The sequence below is a fragment of the Ambystoma mexicanum genome, chromosome 9 (assembly GCF_040938575.1).
Source record: "Ambystoma mexicanum isolate Mex_15411 chromosome 9, UKY_AmexF1_1, whole genome shotgun sequence".
Taxonomy (NCBI): Eukaryota; Metazoa; Chordata; class Amphibia; order Caudata; family Ambystomatidae; genus Ambystoma; species Ambystoma mexicanum.
In genome coordinates this window covers 890,634,374-890,651,579 of record NC_090931.1, presented here as the reverse complement: position 1 = coordinate 890,651,579, position 17,206 = coordinate 890,634,374, and the positions used below count along the sequence as shown (strand labels likewise).

The following is a 17,206-nucleotide window of genomic DNA, read 5'->3' as shown; positions in this document are numbered from 1 at the left end:
GCTAATCTATAACACTCCACAATGGCCAAAGTAATCCAGTGGGATATAGTTCGTTTTGTCACCGCTAATCCTAATTTGTGTCCAGTATAACCTACGAAATGTTGGTCATCCTGGCGCAATTTTGACATTCTTGTTATATAAAAACTCAGAGCCCTTTTTGGGTCTAGTCTGTGTAATCTCTCCCCTTCCTTGCCCAAATGAGGAGGAGGGTAAAAAGCTGGAAGTGTTATTTTCTGTGACAAATGAAAGTCAGAAACTACTTTCGGTAAGAACGAAGGTCTAACTCTAAGAACAACTTTGTTCTTATGAAAAGTAGTGTACGGAGGTTTGCATGAGAGAGCCTGTAACTCGCTACCCTGCGGGCTGATGTTAAAGCCACAAGAAGGACCGTCTTAAGTTTTAAGAGCCTTAAAGGACAGGAGTGTGACAAAAGTTAAGAATTCCAACATCAGATTCAAATCCCAAGCCGGGACCTGAAATGGTACTGGAGGGTACACATTGGTGAGCCTTTTCAAAAATGGTATAATCAATGGAATCTTGAAATGGGAAAACGTCTTCTGAGGAGCGCTTAAAAATAGACAGCGCCGCTTAGTATCGTTTTATTGTCCCCATCTAGAGCCCCAGATTGGCTAAATGTAACAAAAAAGACAGCACCATAGGAGTGCCACAATGAAAAGGGTCCACATTCTTATCCTTGCACCATTTACTGAACTTATTCCAACGACACCGGTACAAGGATTTAGTTGCTGGCCTTCTGGCAAAATCTTCATTACATCGTCCGGGAGGTCCCAATCCTTATATTTCAACCTCTCAGAAACCATGCATGAAGGTTGAGTGTCTTGACCTCTGGATGGAGAACCCGACCTTCCTCTTGCGAGAAAAGATCCTCTCTTTGCGGAAGACGTATTGCAGGGCAGATGGACATGTCCAGAAGGTCCGGGTACCATGTCCTCCTGGCCCAATCCGGAGCAACTAGGATCATGGTTTTCCCAAACTTTCTCAACCTCCTGATCACGTGAGGAATAACAGGGACTGGGGGAAACACGTACAGAAGTTGAAACTCCCAGTCTACCATGACCCTGGTCGCGAACAAATCCACTCGTGGGGTTCCCCAAAGGGTGAAGATCTCTTGAAGGATTTCCTGAGCAAGTTCCCACTCGTGGGACACCGTGCTCTGCCTGCTCAGAGCTTCCGCTGCTGTGTCCTGCTCTCCGGCTAGGTGAACTGCCGACAGAGATTCCTTCTTGTATTGCCCAGAACCAAAGCTGCATTGCCTCTCTGCACAGTAGTAGTGACACTACGCCTTCTCTCTTGTTGAGGTAGTACATGGCCACTGTGTTGTCCATCATTATCAGGACATTCTTTCCCTGTACAGAGGGCAGAAAGGCTTTCAGCGCCAGTCTGATTGCCCTCAGCTCCAAAAGGTTGATGTGTAGTTTGGACTCCGATGGACATCAACGACCGCTGATTGTCAGATTGTTGGAATGGGCTCTCCACCCCGTAAGTGAAGCATCCGTCAGTACTGTTATCTCTGGCCATGGTTGCCAAAAAGATTCTCCCTTGAGGATATTGTCGTTGCAAGCCCACCATAGAAGATCCTGAGCAACTGTGTTTTGAACTTGCAGAAGATCCAACATATTCCCCGAGAATTGGGACCACTGAGTCCTGAGCGCCCATTGAAGGGATCTCATCCTCAATCTGGGCTCCGGCACCAGAAAAATGCAGGATGCCATAAGGCCGAGCTACATCAGAAAAGCGTAGAACGGTAGACACTGGGCGTTCTGGAATTTTGTTATCTGCAGAATGTGAAGAGCTCTCTCACCTCGGGGGGCGAGGCTTTCCCTGAGGAAGTATCCAGGGCTGCTCCGATAAATTGGAGTCTTTGGAATGTTATCTTATGGGACTTCTTGTAATTGAGGGAGAAGCCCAGCGTGTGTAGGGAGTGGCAGGTGATTGAAAGATGTTCCTGAGCTTGTTCAGGGGAACAAGCCCTGATCAACCAATCGTCCAGGTAGGATAGATGTGAATCCCCCCTCTCCTGAAATTCACTGCCACAACCTCCATCAGCTTGGTGAAAACCCTCAGGCGGAGGTCAGCCCGAATGGCAGAACTCGAAACTGATAGTGAGAGTTGCCAACGGCGAACCTCAGGTACTGTCTGTGCTTGTGATGGATCGTCACATGAAAGTAAGCATCCTGAAGGTCCAATGATACCATCCAATCCTGAAGTTGGAGGGCCTGAAGGGTCTGAGAAAGGGTTACCATCTCAAACTTGTCCTTCCTGAGGAACTTGTTCAAGTCTCTTAAGTCCAAGATGGGTCTCAATCCTCTGTGCTTCTTTGGAATTAGAAAATAAAGGGAGTACCAACTCTTGTTCCTCTCCGCTACAGGTACTGGTTCTATAGCACCTTTCTCCAGCAGGGTTAAAATCTCCTACATAAGAAGCAGATCCAGAACCTTCAAAGAGTTGTTCCCTGGTGGATGACTGAGGTTTTTGCAGGAAAGGTAGGCATTAACCTTGGGCAACTGTTTCCAATGCCCAAACATCTGAAGTAATAGCCTGCCATTCTGTTAGATGCTGTGACAACCTGCCTCCTACTGCAGTCTTGTGAACAAAGTGGAGTGGCTGATGCAGTGGCTGAAGGTAAGGCAGCCCCTGCTGTTGCCGTCTTAGTACCTCTACCCCATCCACCATGGGGGAATCGCATTTGACCACTTTCAGCTGGCTGTCCTCTGCCTTTTCCGAATGCGGAATAATAGCGAAAGGACCTACCCCTCCAGGGCGCACCTGTGGGGCGGTTTGGAGTTTGCCTTATTGCAGCTCCAAGGGATTTGGCCGCCGCCTTGGAAGTTTGCAGCTTCCCCAAACTCTCAGCAGCTTTATTCACAAATAGATGTGTGCCATCAAAGGGCATGTTGAGAGGTGTGGATTGAACATCTGGGCAAATCCTGACTTCCTCAACCAAGCAAATCTGTGGATCACTGTACCAGCTGCCATGCCTATGCTGATGCCGTCAACAGAGTCGAGATCAGTCTGGAGGGATTCGCACATAGCGTCCTTCCCATCCTTGACAATGTTCAAGAAACTGTCTTGTTCTTCCCCTTTGGGGGATGTGGTCAGCTGCCATAGAAATACAGTGCCAAAGGGTGTGGGTAAATCTCGCCAGCATACATGTAGCATTAGCAGATTTTAACGCCATACTACCGGCTGAGAAAACCTTCTTGACCATGGCATCATATTTTTTGTCATCCCTATCTTGTGGAATTGTGGGGTAGACATTCTGTCTACTAGAAGAAGTACCTTCCTGTACTATCAGGCTTTCTGGTGTTGGATGTTTTGAAGGGTATAGATGATCAGAAGTTGAAGCTCTGTATGTGGCTGTTAGCCACTTATTCACTGCCAGGACAACTTTGGGTGTTTCCCAGTTGGAAGTTACTCTCCTCGTCAGAGCCCTATGAAATGGGACAATTGGGTCTTCCTGTGCTCCTTTATCCAATATGTCTAACAGGTGTGGGTATGGACCATACCATGTATTCCATGACTCTTGTCATGAGATGTCTATACGTGCCCTCGGCACGATCTCCTGGATCTGCCTTACCAAAATCAATTTCAGGGGAAGTGTTGATACCACTTGCCTCATGAAGGCAGTCCTGCCGGTTTTTCATACGAGACTCTTCCGATATGAGTTCCTCTGGTACAGAAGGTTTTCCATATTCGAGACCAAAAGGTCTTTCCTCCTCAGAGGACTCTTCTGCATCTTCATACTCTGAGCGAGGTTGTGGTGTACAAATCTTCTCAAAAGTAGAAGACGCTATAGACGTCATAACGGGGCTGACCGTGTCGAAATTGTTGACGCTGCCGGCTTCGACAAAACGGTCGACGGCTCGGAAGGTTACCATGAAGTCGTCGAAGGCTTCGACATAAATGTCGAGGTCTTCGACGGTAGCGTCGAAGGAATTGGTATATACGGCGTCGACGAGGTTGACACTCGTGGCGTCGATGGCTTCTCCTTCGATTTAGGCACAGAGGACGCCGAAGACGCACTTTTCGGGCTTGCCATATGGGTTTCTTTCAACCTCGATGACAACTATTTTTTGTGTTTCAAGGAGGCTTTCTCTCGACTTGAGGGATGTGATCGCCCTTGAGGAGTTTCCACAGGCGGATTCGAAGACTCATGGCTCCTGTGCTTCCCAGGTGTTTTGTCTGGGGTATTGCCTCTAGGTGTTGTCGAGGGGGGCAAGGCCGCGTTCTCGAACACCTTCATCATACTAACTCTGAATTCCTCCCATTGAGCCGGGGTGCTATGTTTTGAGGGACAAACGACCTGTTTGGGTGAACTGGATGAGGAAGTGGACGGCGGCCTATGGCGCCTCTTTTTGCCATGCCTCGAACATGTGGAATGATCCGACCCACTTCGCGAATGCAAGCGTTTAGGTTTTTTGTGACAAGGAGATGAAGGCTTCGACTCGTCAGGCGATTTACATATGGAGGGGGTACTAGATTTTTTAGACTTACACCTCTCCCACTTCTCACTGTGCGCTCTCAAGGCCTTGGCTGTCATCGACATGTCACACTCCAAACACGAATGTTCTGACCCTAGACAACACAGGCAGATCCTGTGCAGGTCCATCATGGACATTTTAGCACAGCAGTCGCTGCACTTTTTAAATCTGGACCGAGGAGTAGACGGAGCTGATGAAGAAACCATCTCGTTGAAAACTCTATACATTTTCTCAGAAAACACAAAGAAAATCGAAGTATTACACGGAACCAAGCGTTACGTTACCGAAGCTGTGAAGCCCGAAAAAACTAAACTGAGCAACGGGCGCTGCGCAAGCTACTTATACCTGTGATGACTTCGACATCAAGACGGAGGCCTCCGGGGGACATCGACTCAACCAGGCATCGACGCACAGCGCCCTCTACTAAAAATGTTCACGAGACAGCAAGCTGGATATTAGGAAATATCAAAGATAAGGAATACGTGTGAGGACACAATCCATTCGAAGTGGCTTTATTGTCTAGTGTTTTGAATTACTAAAATGTTTCAATTAAATTGGACATTGCTGGGAACACATTCCTTACTTTTAAATTACAACCTAGCATTGATGGGTATTCAATTGAGTAATCCAAGTTCACGGGTTGTGGGTTTACTTTTCTCTTTTTGATTACACTTTCTGACACACGCCCAGTTTAATAAATGCAGATACTTGCATTCTGGAGGAAGAGGTAAAGTAAGCTGCAATAAAGTAGCTGGCTTTTGATGATATTTATCACTACAAGTTTTTGTCTGGGGATCGGATGAAATCAAGAAATGCCTTTTTAACACTTCTGGTTGAAAATAACTTTCTCCACAGTCAAGTTGATTCTCCAAGATGGCATTTTCATTGTAGATTAAGCCTAGAGTCTTCATGTTGGGAGCACATTAGACTTCCCCGTGGATTGGATGGTAGTGAAGACATAAGGAGGGATTTCTGGAGAGGACTTTTGGGCATAGTAACATTACTTCATTTTGATGCCCATTTGATTTTGCGAAGATGTGAGTGACCCCTGATTTCATTGGCTGTGCAAACGCTGGGTGTTCGTTATCCCCAACAGGGTTTGTGTATCTTTTGTTTTGAAATGCAGGAGGACTACCAACTGGCAGGTACATACTATCCATGATGTACAGTAAGTGGTTATAGGCCACTGGTGAACTTGAGGACCAACTCAGAAATAGCAACCACAACCATGGCATTAGGAAGAGAGATTATAGATGTTTCAAGATGTGTGTTACCTTCTCAGTGGACTTGGATAGTGGTTGTTGTGCTTCATAGTCTTTTTTGGTTTCCAATATTCTCTTTACAAGGCCGCCTATGGAGGAGAAATAAAAACATTTTCAATATGCAATTCAAGGGCAAGAGAGACAACTATCTGAACAAATCAACGCAGTGGAAAGAGGTTCATGAACTGCCATCCAGTTAAGAGACTTCTGCTGCCCAATATCTAACAGTTGCAGACAAAATGACAAGGGTATCTTTCCAGTGCATTCATTTAATGGCATACTTCATCCGGTACCCATTGATTGTGTCTGATAAATTCAAGCAAAGTCAATCTGACTGCAATCCCCGTATGCAACACAAAAAGGGTGATCTGTGCATATTCAAAAGCATCTTTGTGAGCTTTCTGCATTTTAAATTAATCAGAAAAATTACTTTTGCAAAATATTTGCTTTTGATATTAATGTTCAATAGATTAATTCGATCTTGATTGTATAGTGAAACAATTCATTGTTAACCAGGGCCGTTGCTAGGGGGGGGCTAAGGGGGCTATAGCCCCTGATCTTTTGGTTGTAGCCCCGGATAGAATCTCAGGAGCTACAGCCAAAAGACTAGCTAGCCCCCAGTCCCAACAGTTCTGACATCAGCTTAGCCCTGGATCTTTTCCAGACCTAGCAACTCCCCTGTTAACCAATGCAAAATATATAATAAATCTCGAAATTCATGCACTCATCCTCCCTCGTGACACATACCACATAAGACAATATGGACAACACAAAAACCAATCATACACTTCATATAATGTGCAAAATACAGCAATCTGTGCAACAAAGCCTAAAATTGTGGACCACTATTAATTATGATCCGGCACACAAAATATATCCAACCATGTGCCACTACTTCCAAATATGCCTGGCGGCTTATAGCTTTACACCTAGGGCTTAAAAACTTGTTTAACAATGTCTGGTTGCGAATGGAGTTCATCACCGGCTTCTTCACAGCTTACTCGAATTTTCGGGCTCATGGGTAATTCTTCACACCGTCTCAGCCTTCCTCAGGGATAAACACCAGTCTTGGCAAGGGAGTGCTTTAAAAGGCATGATATACACTTTTGTTGGTCATGCCTATCAAATTGAGAAACCATTTGAAAGCTCAAGATCTTGAAGATCAAAGGACCTCCCTCTCTCCCCCTTGGGTGCAACACCTTAAGATTTGTAAATTGCGGTGCATGCCAAAAATGGGTCGAGGATGAAGGATCAAAAACAATGTGATTAGCAAAACATCCTCAGTACTAGAACACCCTTCTGGTGTTTGCATCAACCTGATTGGTTAATCTGCTGGCTATACAAATTGGTATAGCTCGCAGATTAAATAAAGCCTGGAAAATAATGAAATCTCATACATTTGCTGCCCATTGCAGCCCGGAAAAGAAGTTGCCGGCAAGAAAAAAGTTGCTGTCACCTTTCTGATCCGCCCGTGTCCCGTTCCGCACTTGCAATAGTAAATCTACTACGTTGCAGTGCGAGCGTGACTGACGGAAGCTAAGGAAATTAAAGATTAATGTTTAAGCTCCGGCAATCATTTTTGTGCTGCATTGCCGTGTTAGCAGACATAACGTAGCTCGGCCCTCTCACGAAAGCTAACAAAATTAAAGCTTTCTTTTAAACTCTGCTAACACTATATGCCGCTTTGCTGTCCGAGCATATCGAACGTGTCCACTCAACGAAACTAAGTAAAGGAAAGCTTTCTTTTCAGATCAATAACAATGCAATACAAGCACTGCAAGCAAGGAAACAAACGTTTACAAACCAAAGTAAGTAATCATTATGTAGTGCCCACCCACTGAATGGTAATTACACACTTGTTTTTGTGGTATAAATGATTCAATTTTAAATTTACATTTAAAACAATGAACTTTGCACCTGCACTGCCCTGGCCGGATTTAAATGTTTTTTTTTTTTTTTTTAAAAACTACTCGCACCACAGTTGCTTTCCACAATTAAAAACCCTACCCCCAATGCTAATTACCTCCCACAATCCTATAAAAAAGCCACAACCAAAAAAAGGCTCTAGAATAGCAGCTTCCACTTTCTACTCCTACACTGTGTGCATCTTTACTACAATGACACAAACTAAAATACATATTTTTCTTTACAAAGCTACCCTTTCCACCTTCTAACCCTTTTCCAAATAAACATTTATTTCTGACACATTCATTAGTCAATTATCTTTTTTCTAATATAATGAAATGCTGAGGGTGTTCTAATAGCTTTATTAACTTGTAGCTCGGGCCATAGCAGGCGTTCTAGTCCCGCATACCTCGTTAAAGGCTACACTTGGGCCTTTAACTCAGTCTTCAGGGCCCATACGGCCCTCACTACAGGTCTATAAAGCTATAGTATTACCACTCGGTATCACTTCATCAAAAGTCACCAGCCTCCGATTCACAAAGCCTTGCCAACCGTTCGACAGCAAGAAAGCTACTGCTGCTGCCGCCACCGCGATCTGGCATTCATTTGCAATTCCTGCATGTGTCTGGTCAGTACAGCGGCTCCTTTTAGTCCACACTTACTGTCGGTCATGTCTGTTCAAGAACACTCAGTCAAGAGACTCATTACTTTCTGCATCTTTTCGTTATGGGTTGTCAGCACAAGGACTCTTCAATCTGTACTTCCAACCAATCATGTAAGCCCAAGAGATCCTTGGACCCTGCACCAGTTAGATCCATGCATTATTTTTAAAGGCACGTTTAGGTCCAAAGGATAAGTACCGTAGCAAATGGGATCTAAAAAGGCCATTCGTTGTCAAGGGGTCCACGAATGAGTCTGCACCATAGTTCTACGGTTAATAAAAGGCTCAACGTCGTGGGTTCCCCAAAGGGCTCAAGATTTAAAAAGGTGCCAATATGGAAGCTGCTGACATTACTTTGAATGATAGTAAAAAAGTTTTGGAAGTCTATTTTCAAAATGCTGGTTATATATCCCAAAGGATTAGGAAGAAAGATCACACATACATAGTTATACAATACTTGATAATGTGCTGTGTATAAGAACTGAGGAGGCAAGTGACTTTTTATGCCTCGTTAGTAGCTTGTAACCTGAAATGTTTACACCAGCAAAATGTATGCACAGTTCCAATAGGAACACAACAAATCCATTTGTTTTAATACCTTCACCACCAGTCAGAAAAAGCAATTGCTAAACCTTAGAATGAAAATCAATGACCACAACACTGTTCTGCAACCTTTTGCTCTTGGATGCTCTTGGATGCACTTGCCTGCATTTGGAATGAGCTTGCAGGATGAGTCTGAAGAAGCATGATCTAAACTGACCATTGGGTCCTCGGGAAAACTTAAAAATATAGATCTCCAAAGAATAATCTTTGCTACACCCAGCATTACATTACATTACACCAAGCAGGCATAAAGGCGCGGACAACATAAAGAGACAAACAAAACAGAGAAACCTATAAATCATCTAAAAATTCATCTAGCAAGCCATTAATTCAGGATTATGAAGCAAACCATTACAGGTTTGGAAATGATAGACCAATAACTATCACAGGAAGTCTACGAAAATTGGATAATCTTCTGGCACAAGCATTTAACGTTGCATAGTTATACAAAAAATATACATTCAGAAGGACTATGTGGATGGGGTGAATGTTTTACCAAAATAAAAGTAGTATTGGGCTACCACTACCAGTTGTCACAACATTGCCATTGAGTTCTGCATGTTGACAAATAAGCTTACTTTTTCGAGTTTGTTCCAGCTGTCAACTGTTTGTGCACTCTGTAGAGAAGGGCTTCCAAAGTAACTGCATGTGCTGGTAGTCAAATCCTTTACAGTGACGTTTCCTTTTAAAGAGCAGAACTACACTTACTAAGCAAATGCCATATGCCTCAAATTCCTTCTATACTAATCAAGGGGCAGAATAATTAATAAACTCCTCCCTAAGCTCAAGATCACTGTGAACCCGTTCTTCCTTTCACCTATCAACACCACAACAGAAAGATGGCTCGGCCATCTTCCTCCTTCTGAAACCCTTGGGTATGCAATTAAGGAGGCGTGTCTTCCCTATTAGTCACAGTATGAGATAGATCGCACAAAACAGGAAGTGCAGAGCTGAATGGGCAAGTCAGTCCTGGCCTGTGACTTTCTTACAAGAAGAAATGAGAAAATTTAGCCAACACACCCACCTTCAGGGCTGGTAGCGGCCCATCAGCCTGGGTAGGCCAAGTGAAAAGAAAGACTCAGTGAGGGCTCAGGGCCGCTATCGGTCCTGCAAGACCCCTACATAGGGTGATTGCTATTTGCACCCAGGGCTCCCCAAAGGGTGGGAATAATGTTAATATTACTAGTGGTAATGTTTTATTGTTTTTTCTCCTATCTGGGCGGAGGTAGGGTGTGAAAAAGCTGGCAAATGATGGGATAGAGTTCCATAGATCAAATGGGTGACAGACTATCAATGACACCTATTTGCAGCAAGTTGCAAAAGATTGATGCTGGTTGAAAAGAAATGTTTTTTTTATCATGCAGTGGGCAATGAGAAAAAGAGGCAGACCCTAAGGATGGAGGAGAATGGCTGAGACCATCATAAAGAGGACACTGCATAATCTCACAAAGATACTTCCTTTTTGAGACCAAGCCAAAAGTCAAAATCCCTCCTTTTTGCCCCACTTGGGAGGATTTCCAGTCGTTCTTTGGGTGGCGGTCATAAGAACCTATCCACCAAACAGATTGTAATCACTGGCAGATTGGGGGCGGAGGGAGGACATGAGTCCTGGCACCGAACTGTGCAAAAATGCTCCGGCAGTCTCTTCTCAGTGTGAGGAGTGAGAAATGAGAGCGGAACACAAGGTTGTCATGTTTTGGGAGGGTTGGGAAAATGACTCTCTAACCCTATGCTAAAGAGGAGTTTCCCCCATCTGTAAACCAAAACTAAGGATCTCTCTGTGTCAGGTCAATACCTGAAAAGCCATCCTTGTGTGCAAATCGTCCTTTCCTGACCCTCAAACTACTAACAAAACAATAAAAATGTGTAAGGAAATTATCTTGTACTCGAAACTGGCAAAAAGTATTCACAACTGAAGTGAAAAAAGTTCTAACAAAAATGTTCTCCAAGGAGGTGGAAGCCCTAGGTTCTAGAGTGTGGATTCCTTGCCCTGGATTCTTAAGTGGAGTGAACACAATTTCCTTTACTAGCAGTTCCTTTGTTTCCCCCTTTGCTTCTCAAGGTTCATGTTTAAACAAAAACTTCTGTGACTGTCTTACTTTCATGCAACTTTCTCCTTGATTCAAACAACAATCTTTCCTTGGGTCAGCCAATATGGTGTTTCTTTAACATCTATGGGGCTTGAACATTACCTGGTATACTCTCCTGCCAGGTTCCCGTATGCAGTGTCCACTGCCTGGTGTACTCACCTGGCAGGGCTTCACTTTATAGATTTTGCTTGCAAGGTATACTCTCTTGCCAGGACTTTTATATGTATATCTCTGAGCTGCCTGGTATCTTGCGTGCCAGGACTTCTCGTGCGATTTACAGTTCTCGGTGTTGCCAACACTGTATATATTGTGCTTGGTTTCGTAAGTAGGTTTGTGCTAAGGCTTGTTGAATGTTTTCCCCACGTTTGCAGTTCACATATTCCTAGTTCATTGGGGTTTGTGCGTTTCCGTTTCTGCATTCAAATAAGTCTTCAAACAATTGTTCCATAAAGTTCAAACTGCTGTTGGCACAGTTGCCGGAACACAGCAGTGTCCTCAATGGCTTTTGGAAGACTCACCAGCGTTCTCTAGCATCTTCAGTCCAATTCGCGGTTTTGCAGCTTCCCTCGCAGCTGCGCGGTCACACGCCTGCTTTTCTGCAGCTCCTAGAATGGAGACTGCCACCTTCTTGACTTGCCGAAAACCCAGGGCCTTTTCTCACAGCTCCCAGCATCTCCACAGCACTTCACTCTCTCCGTCTCATGCAGCGGCCTCCTGCACTTTGCCACAGTGGTACATGATCTGTGCGTCGTTTTGCTCTGGGACCGGAGCCAACGTCTCTTCCAGTACTGCCTCCTCGAATAGTGCGGTTGCCAGATTCAAATGTCATGCACACATGTGCTTTACAAAAACTAGACTGCACCTTATGTTTCAGGCTCTTGGTATTTTGTTCAAACTCCTGCATGCCCCTTATGTCAGTACTTGGGGAATTATCTGAGTTGAAGTCAATAGGAGTTATAGAACAGTAGTTCTTGCTGATTTTACAAAAAGGTACTTTGGAAGAAAAAGATGCGTTGACCTTGTGTGTGTTTGTGTCGTAGTTAGGTACTTGACCAGAAATATAGGAAGAGGTTTCTGCACTTCTTCTACAAGGGGGAACAAGCAATTGGCAGTATGCCATGAGGATCTTTGGTATTAGAAGCTCTTGCTCATGGGAAAAGGGGAAATACCACATCTCGTCCAATGAAGTCATGACATCTCCCTTCTAGTTTTCTCCTCTCATGTGATGCTCCATTATAAATCTGCCTCCAAAGTCAGGATCAGGTAGTGGCTGCCGTCCCCTGGCCACATGGGAGGAGGTCACCACCGGGGAATATGTGATGACTCCATTAGATTAATCACATAGGATAGATATATTTTGCTCCGTTTATAAAGGACAGGAAAACTACGACATCTTGAAACTTCGCAGGCAGACCCTCAACATGCATCTTCGCAGGAATCACCGATACACTAATTTGGCACTTCTTACATTTTCCAAATATTCAAATTTATGCAACCATCCTGAAAATGCTGATTATCCACTGTCAAAAGTCCTTTACCCACTTTATGCCAGTAGAAATCACACTGTTTTTTTTCCAAAGTCACTAACTTCCTGTTCACTTTAGCACTAACTTTTTCATTCTGAAACTGTTTGCTTACCAATGCTCTTTGCCCTCAGGGTAAGCTCTGTATAGAGGGCTGTAATCAAAATAAGATGTCTGGTTGACATTGGGTACATTTTACTCCAATAAGACGCCCTCCACTGCAAAACCGCTCTGGCCTTTCTTCTAGGGGTGGGATTGCGGTGAGATGATTTTCAACATATCTGCTTTCCACAGTTTAACCTCTACACCAGAGTCAGTCTGAAAGCCCTACTGAGATTGTGGCAAGGTTAAATATAAAAATAAAATTGCATTTTTATATCATGCTTCATGCGAGAGAGTCCAGCCTCCAAGCACGGGACCGAGTATTGAACCTGTGCTGCTCTGCAATGTCTTGTTTATAAGACAAGTGCATTGCCCTTAAGCTAACCTCCCAGCCTATGTTTGATAGCAGAGAATAGTGCTTTACCAATGTAAGGCTCCAGGGAGACTTAGATGACTAGGATTTATAGGATTTATACGATTAGTCAGCAAAATTGTTGTGGGCTTACCTCCCAGAATATCTAGGAACCAATTTGTATTACACTTATATAAATAAAGATTACAAGTCATTACAATTTCCCTACAATGTTTTCCCTCTGAAACAAGCCTTTACACTACTAATATAATGCCTCTTTATATTAACAAATTGGGATTACATGAATAAGGCTCTCACGTGTTTATCATTCATGTATATTTATTCTTGTGTAGATAATAGGAGTATTAAAAAAGGTATTAAGCAATTCCTAATGTAATCAATAGTGTACTTGAATATAGTCCTAGCAACCCACTGTTCTATTCACGTCTAGGAATCTTTTGCCTACACCCATTCATCAATGTGCATAGCCATTGAAAATATGGCATAGCATGAGCAAGGATGTAATCACATTAGTGCCGTCAGGAAAGCAAGTCAGTAGCCATGTGATGTTATTTCAGGCACTGAAAACCAATTAAATGGAAGGGCTAAACCTCCATCAAATGTCCATGGCTACTAAAAGGCAATGTTCAAAAAGCAACCTAAAGTTATGGATGAAAATAAGTAAAGTGGGAGCAATCCACATGTTTGGTTCCTCTCTCCCATCACCACTGCATTTATGGGCGCTGCTTATCTTGGCTTAAAGTACAAGGAAAGAGACAGGTTTTCATGTGTGCTGTGGCCAAACTTGTAACACAACTTGACTGGTGCTCCAAACATCAGTAAACATTTATGATGCTCTCCAAACAGAAAATACTATGGTCTATATACCATTCAGTTCAAAACAATAAGCCCCATTACAGGTTTGGTGGTGTGGGAACAAATGGTGTTAAAAGAGCAGTTATGGAATTACCACCACTTTCTCCCAAAACAGAATTACGAGATTGGAGGTGAAGGAGAATTTACCGCCAGCATACAGCTAGAGGTAAATTCTTCTATTAACCTTCACAAACTGTTGGATTTACACATCAGAATTACTGCTCGTGGTAAATCTAACAAAATCCCTGTTGAGTACTACGGACTCCAAAAATGGAGATTTAAATGTGGCGCACAACTTTTTTTTGGTTGATAATTTTATTTATATATTTTCTAAGAAACCCAACAATCGAATAAATACAAGTCGAAAGAAACAGTAAATACAATACACATCATATAATCAAAAATTATAAGAAACATAAAAATACTCAATTCTACAGTAATAACAATTGAAAGTCACAAAAAACACAGAATCCCCCGACTAATTTAAATCCAAAAGCAGGACAAAAACAAAACAAACACACAAAAAATAAAAAAACACACAGCCAACCACAAAAATAAACATTCCTATAAAGGAAAAAAACGCAATAAATCTAACTCCAGGTGCACCAGAAAACCCAGCTTTATTAACAAAAATAAAATGCCTGCTGGGAGAGAGTATGAAATACAATCTCTAAATGTTAATAGAAACAACTTTCTATATTGAAAACCCGTCATAAATGATGTGACAATTAGCTATTATCTTAAAACCTCTATTCTAGTCCTGGATTGGACGGTAGAATATAGGATATATGGTTATCTATAAGCAAACATCATAACTGGTTCTTCTCCAACTAGCGGCTCCTCTCAGCTTCAACCTCCTACAATGACACATTTCTACTTAGCATCCAACTGGTAGGCACTATACTACATTGGTCGATAAGAAAAACAAAAAGGTGATTGGACAGGTCTTTGGCCACGTTCAAGCAGTGCCAAGTTACGTGGTGAGGAAGGGGAGATGGGTGTACCGCTATAATTCAGTTAAAGAAGACACTCCCCACTCATTCCCAGTCCTGGTTTTTCATAGTCAATCTCATTCGTGGCCATGGTGTGCTGCCTCTGTGTCTGGATGTGCTAAGGAAATGGCAGGAGCAGCATCAAATTGGCTCTGGCATAAATGGCCATTGTTTCAGTCATGTGATAGGGGACCACTATTCAAAGCTCAATTTTGTCTATTTATTGGAATTCTCTACTATTCAATTGTGTGTACTTTCCTTTGGCAGCCACTCAGGGCACTGTGTATTCATTCATTATGTGAGCAATTGGAAGTAGCTACTTGCACTTGGCATTCAAGGATGTGTGTGTTTCTAACTACTACCAACTGAAACTAATTAGCTTTAATAATTGGGCTGTGTGCCTTGGGAAAGGCTATCTGGTGTGGTTTCAGCTTGCTACGCTGAACTCCCTTCAGCATACTGGCCTTGGCTGCTGTAAGTTACCTTTGGAGCTCTGTGAGGCCTGAAAACTGGGTTTTAAGCAATTATGTCTCAAGCCACTGTATTCCAGAATTGAGGCCTTACTGGACTGGAATTAATCTAAAACGGCAGTACTTAAATAGATTTTTCACCATGTTGTGCCCTTCATCACTGTTAATTTTCTCTGTGTCTTCATAGACGTGTTCTTCATGTCTTCATGCAAATATTCTTCATCTGCATGCAAATGTTCTTCAAGTCTGCGTGCTCTTCGCCTGTACGTGCTTCTACGTGTTTCTTTATGTCGGCTACATGTGCATGTACTTCATGTGTGCGTGTGTATATGTGCCACCATTTAGTCATTCCCTGTGTGTATAATTGCACTACCTGCCGCCCTGCTTGTGTCACACTATCTATTCTACTCTTAAAGGCAACTACATGGCTCTGAATGTTTGTGTTAATGTCCTACTGCACCCTTCTCAGGGTATATTTCTGTTTGTGATCGAGATGGGGAACAGGTGGGGCTGTTGGGGGTGTTGCCAATACTGGTGCAACTCTCATCTCATTACTACATTATGATTCCTTACCCCTTTGAATATGCAGTAATATGCAATACAAATTACCCACACAGCTCATTTAAGGATGACCGCAAATCCAAATACTTCTACATCCTGCCCCGCCTCTGAAAAATTATGTCGTTCACCCAATCATCCACCTGTGGTTTCTTCCTCGAGTGCCAACATACAACTCTTAATCCTGTAGTAAATCTGTAAGACCGAGTGGAGATAAAGGAGTTGTGCAGTAATTCCAACAGAATTAGCATTAAACTCAAGAGGACCAATGTAAAATTTAAACATGTGGAGTAAAATTAGAATTAACAGAAAATGGTAAAGTAGTAGTTTAGAGCAAAGATGCAGGGACTAGGGCCTTACTTCAACAGGCCTCCAACACGTCTGCCTAACCCCTTTAAAGCATCTTAGGTAGATCTGAAATAGGCTTTAGCTAAACCACATGACAACTTATACCAATCCTGGCTTCCTTTTTCTTTTGTAAGGTCACAGAGCCTTATGTTTTGGTTTGTAGTGTTGCGAGTCATGGTTTATGCACTGCAACCCTTGAGGCAGGTTGATGCAAAATCTCCTTTACTTTACAACAGAAAATTATCTCGACAAGAAGGTACATGTTGCTAGAGTTTATATTATTCCAAGGAGGGCTCATATAAACAAGATATGGCTTTGTTGCCCAATGCAATTCTCAAACACAGTGGATACAAAATGTTTGTCCAGTTTTTAAAATTAGTCAGAGGTTTCGTTCTTTCTGAAGTGTAACCTTTAATACCATTACTCTATGTGATTTTGCTCTGTTTTAAAATGAAATATTGAACTTCAGCCGCTCAAAGGGGCAGTTGGAGCTATATAATGAAACCTTTAAAAATAGATGTTTCTTTAGAATTTACTGTTTAAGAATAAAATGCAGAAATCATGGCTTATGATTATGAATTGGAATGTCACATTGCCCAATTCATAATGAATTCTCAACAGTACATGTGTAAAATGAATATGTGTTTATTGAATGCTGCTGGTTGAACCAAGACTGCGTTCAGTACCATTTCTCAGAGCGATTTGATTAATGCTGTGAATTGTAACCGCACTGGCAGTGCAAGCCATGCGCCTCACCCATGTGTACAAACCGGACCATATGTAGTTTTGCTACATTAAATGTAAGTAAAATACCAATTATAAAGCCTGTGAAATATATCTGAGAACCCAACCAGCAATACAGTATTTACTGTCTGTAAGATGTTCAATCATTGTGCATGTACAAATTGTATAAAACATGTGATGGGATACATTCATTTCTCCTTGGCATCTCAACACTGTCT

The 17,206-nt window shown here is 42.7% G+C and overlaps 1 protein-coding gene across 4 annotated transcripts in view; it reads right to left on the bottom strand.

Moving 5' to 3' along the window:
* Nucleotides 1–17,206, bottom strand: part of TRAF3IP1 (TRAF3 interacting protein 1) — a 1,297,461-nt gene that overhangs the window by 178,840 nt on the left and 1,101,415 nt on the right. For all 4 annotated transcript variants that reach the window (XM_069616014.1, XM_069616012.1, XM_069616015.1 and 1 more), the window contains one exon: nucleotides 5,777–5,853. In XM_069616014.1, coding sequence (XP_069472115.1) covers nucleotides 5,777–5,853 — 77 coding nt within the window. The remainder of the gene's footprint in view (nucleotides 1–5,776; nucleotides 5,854–17,206) is intronic.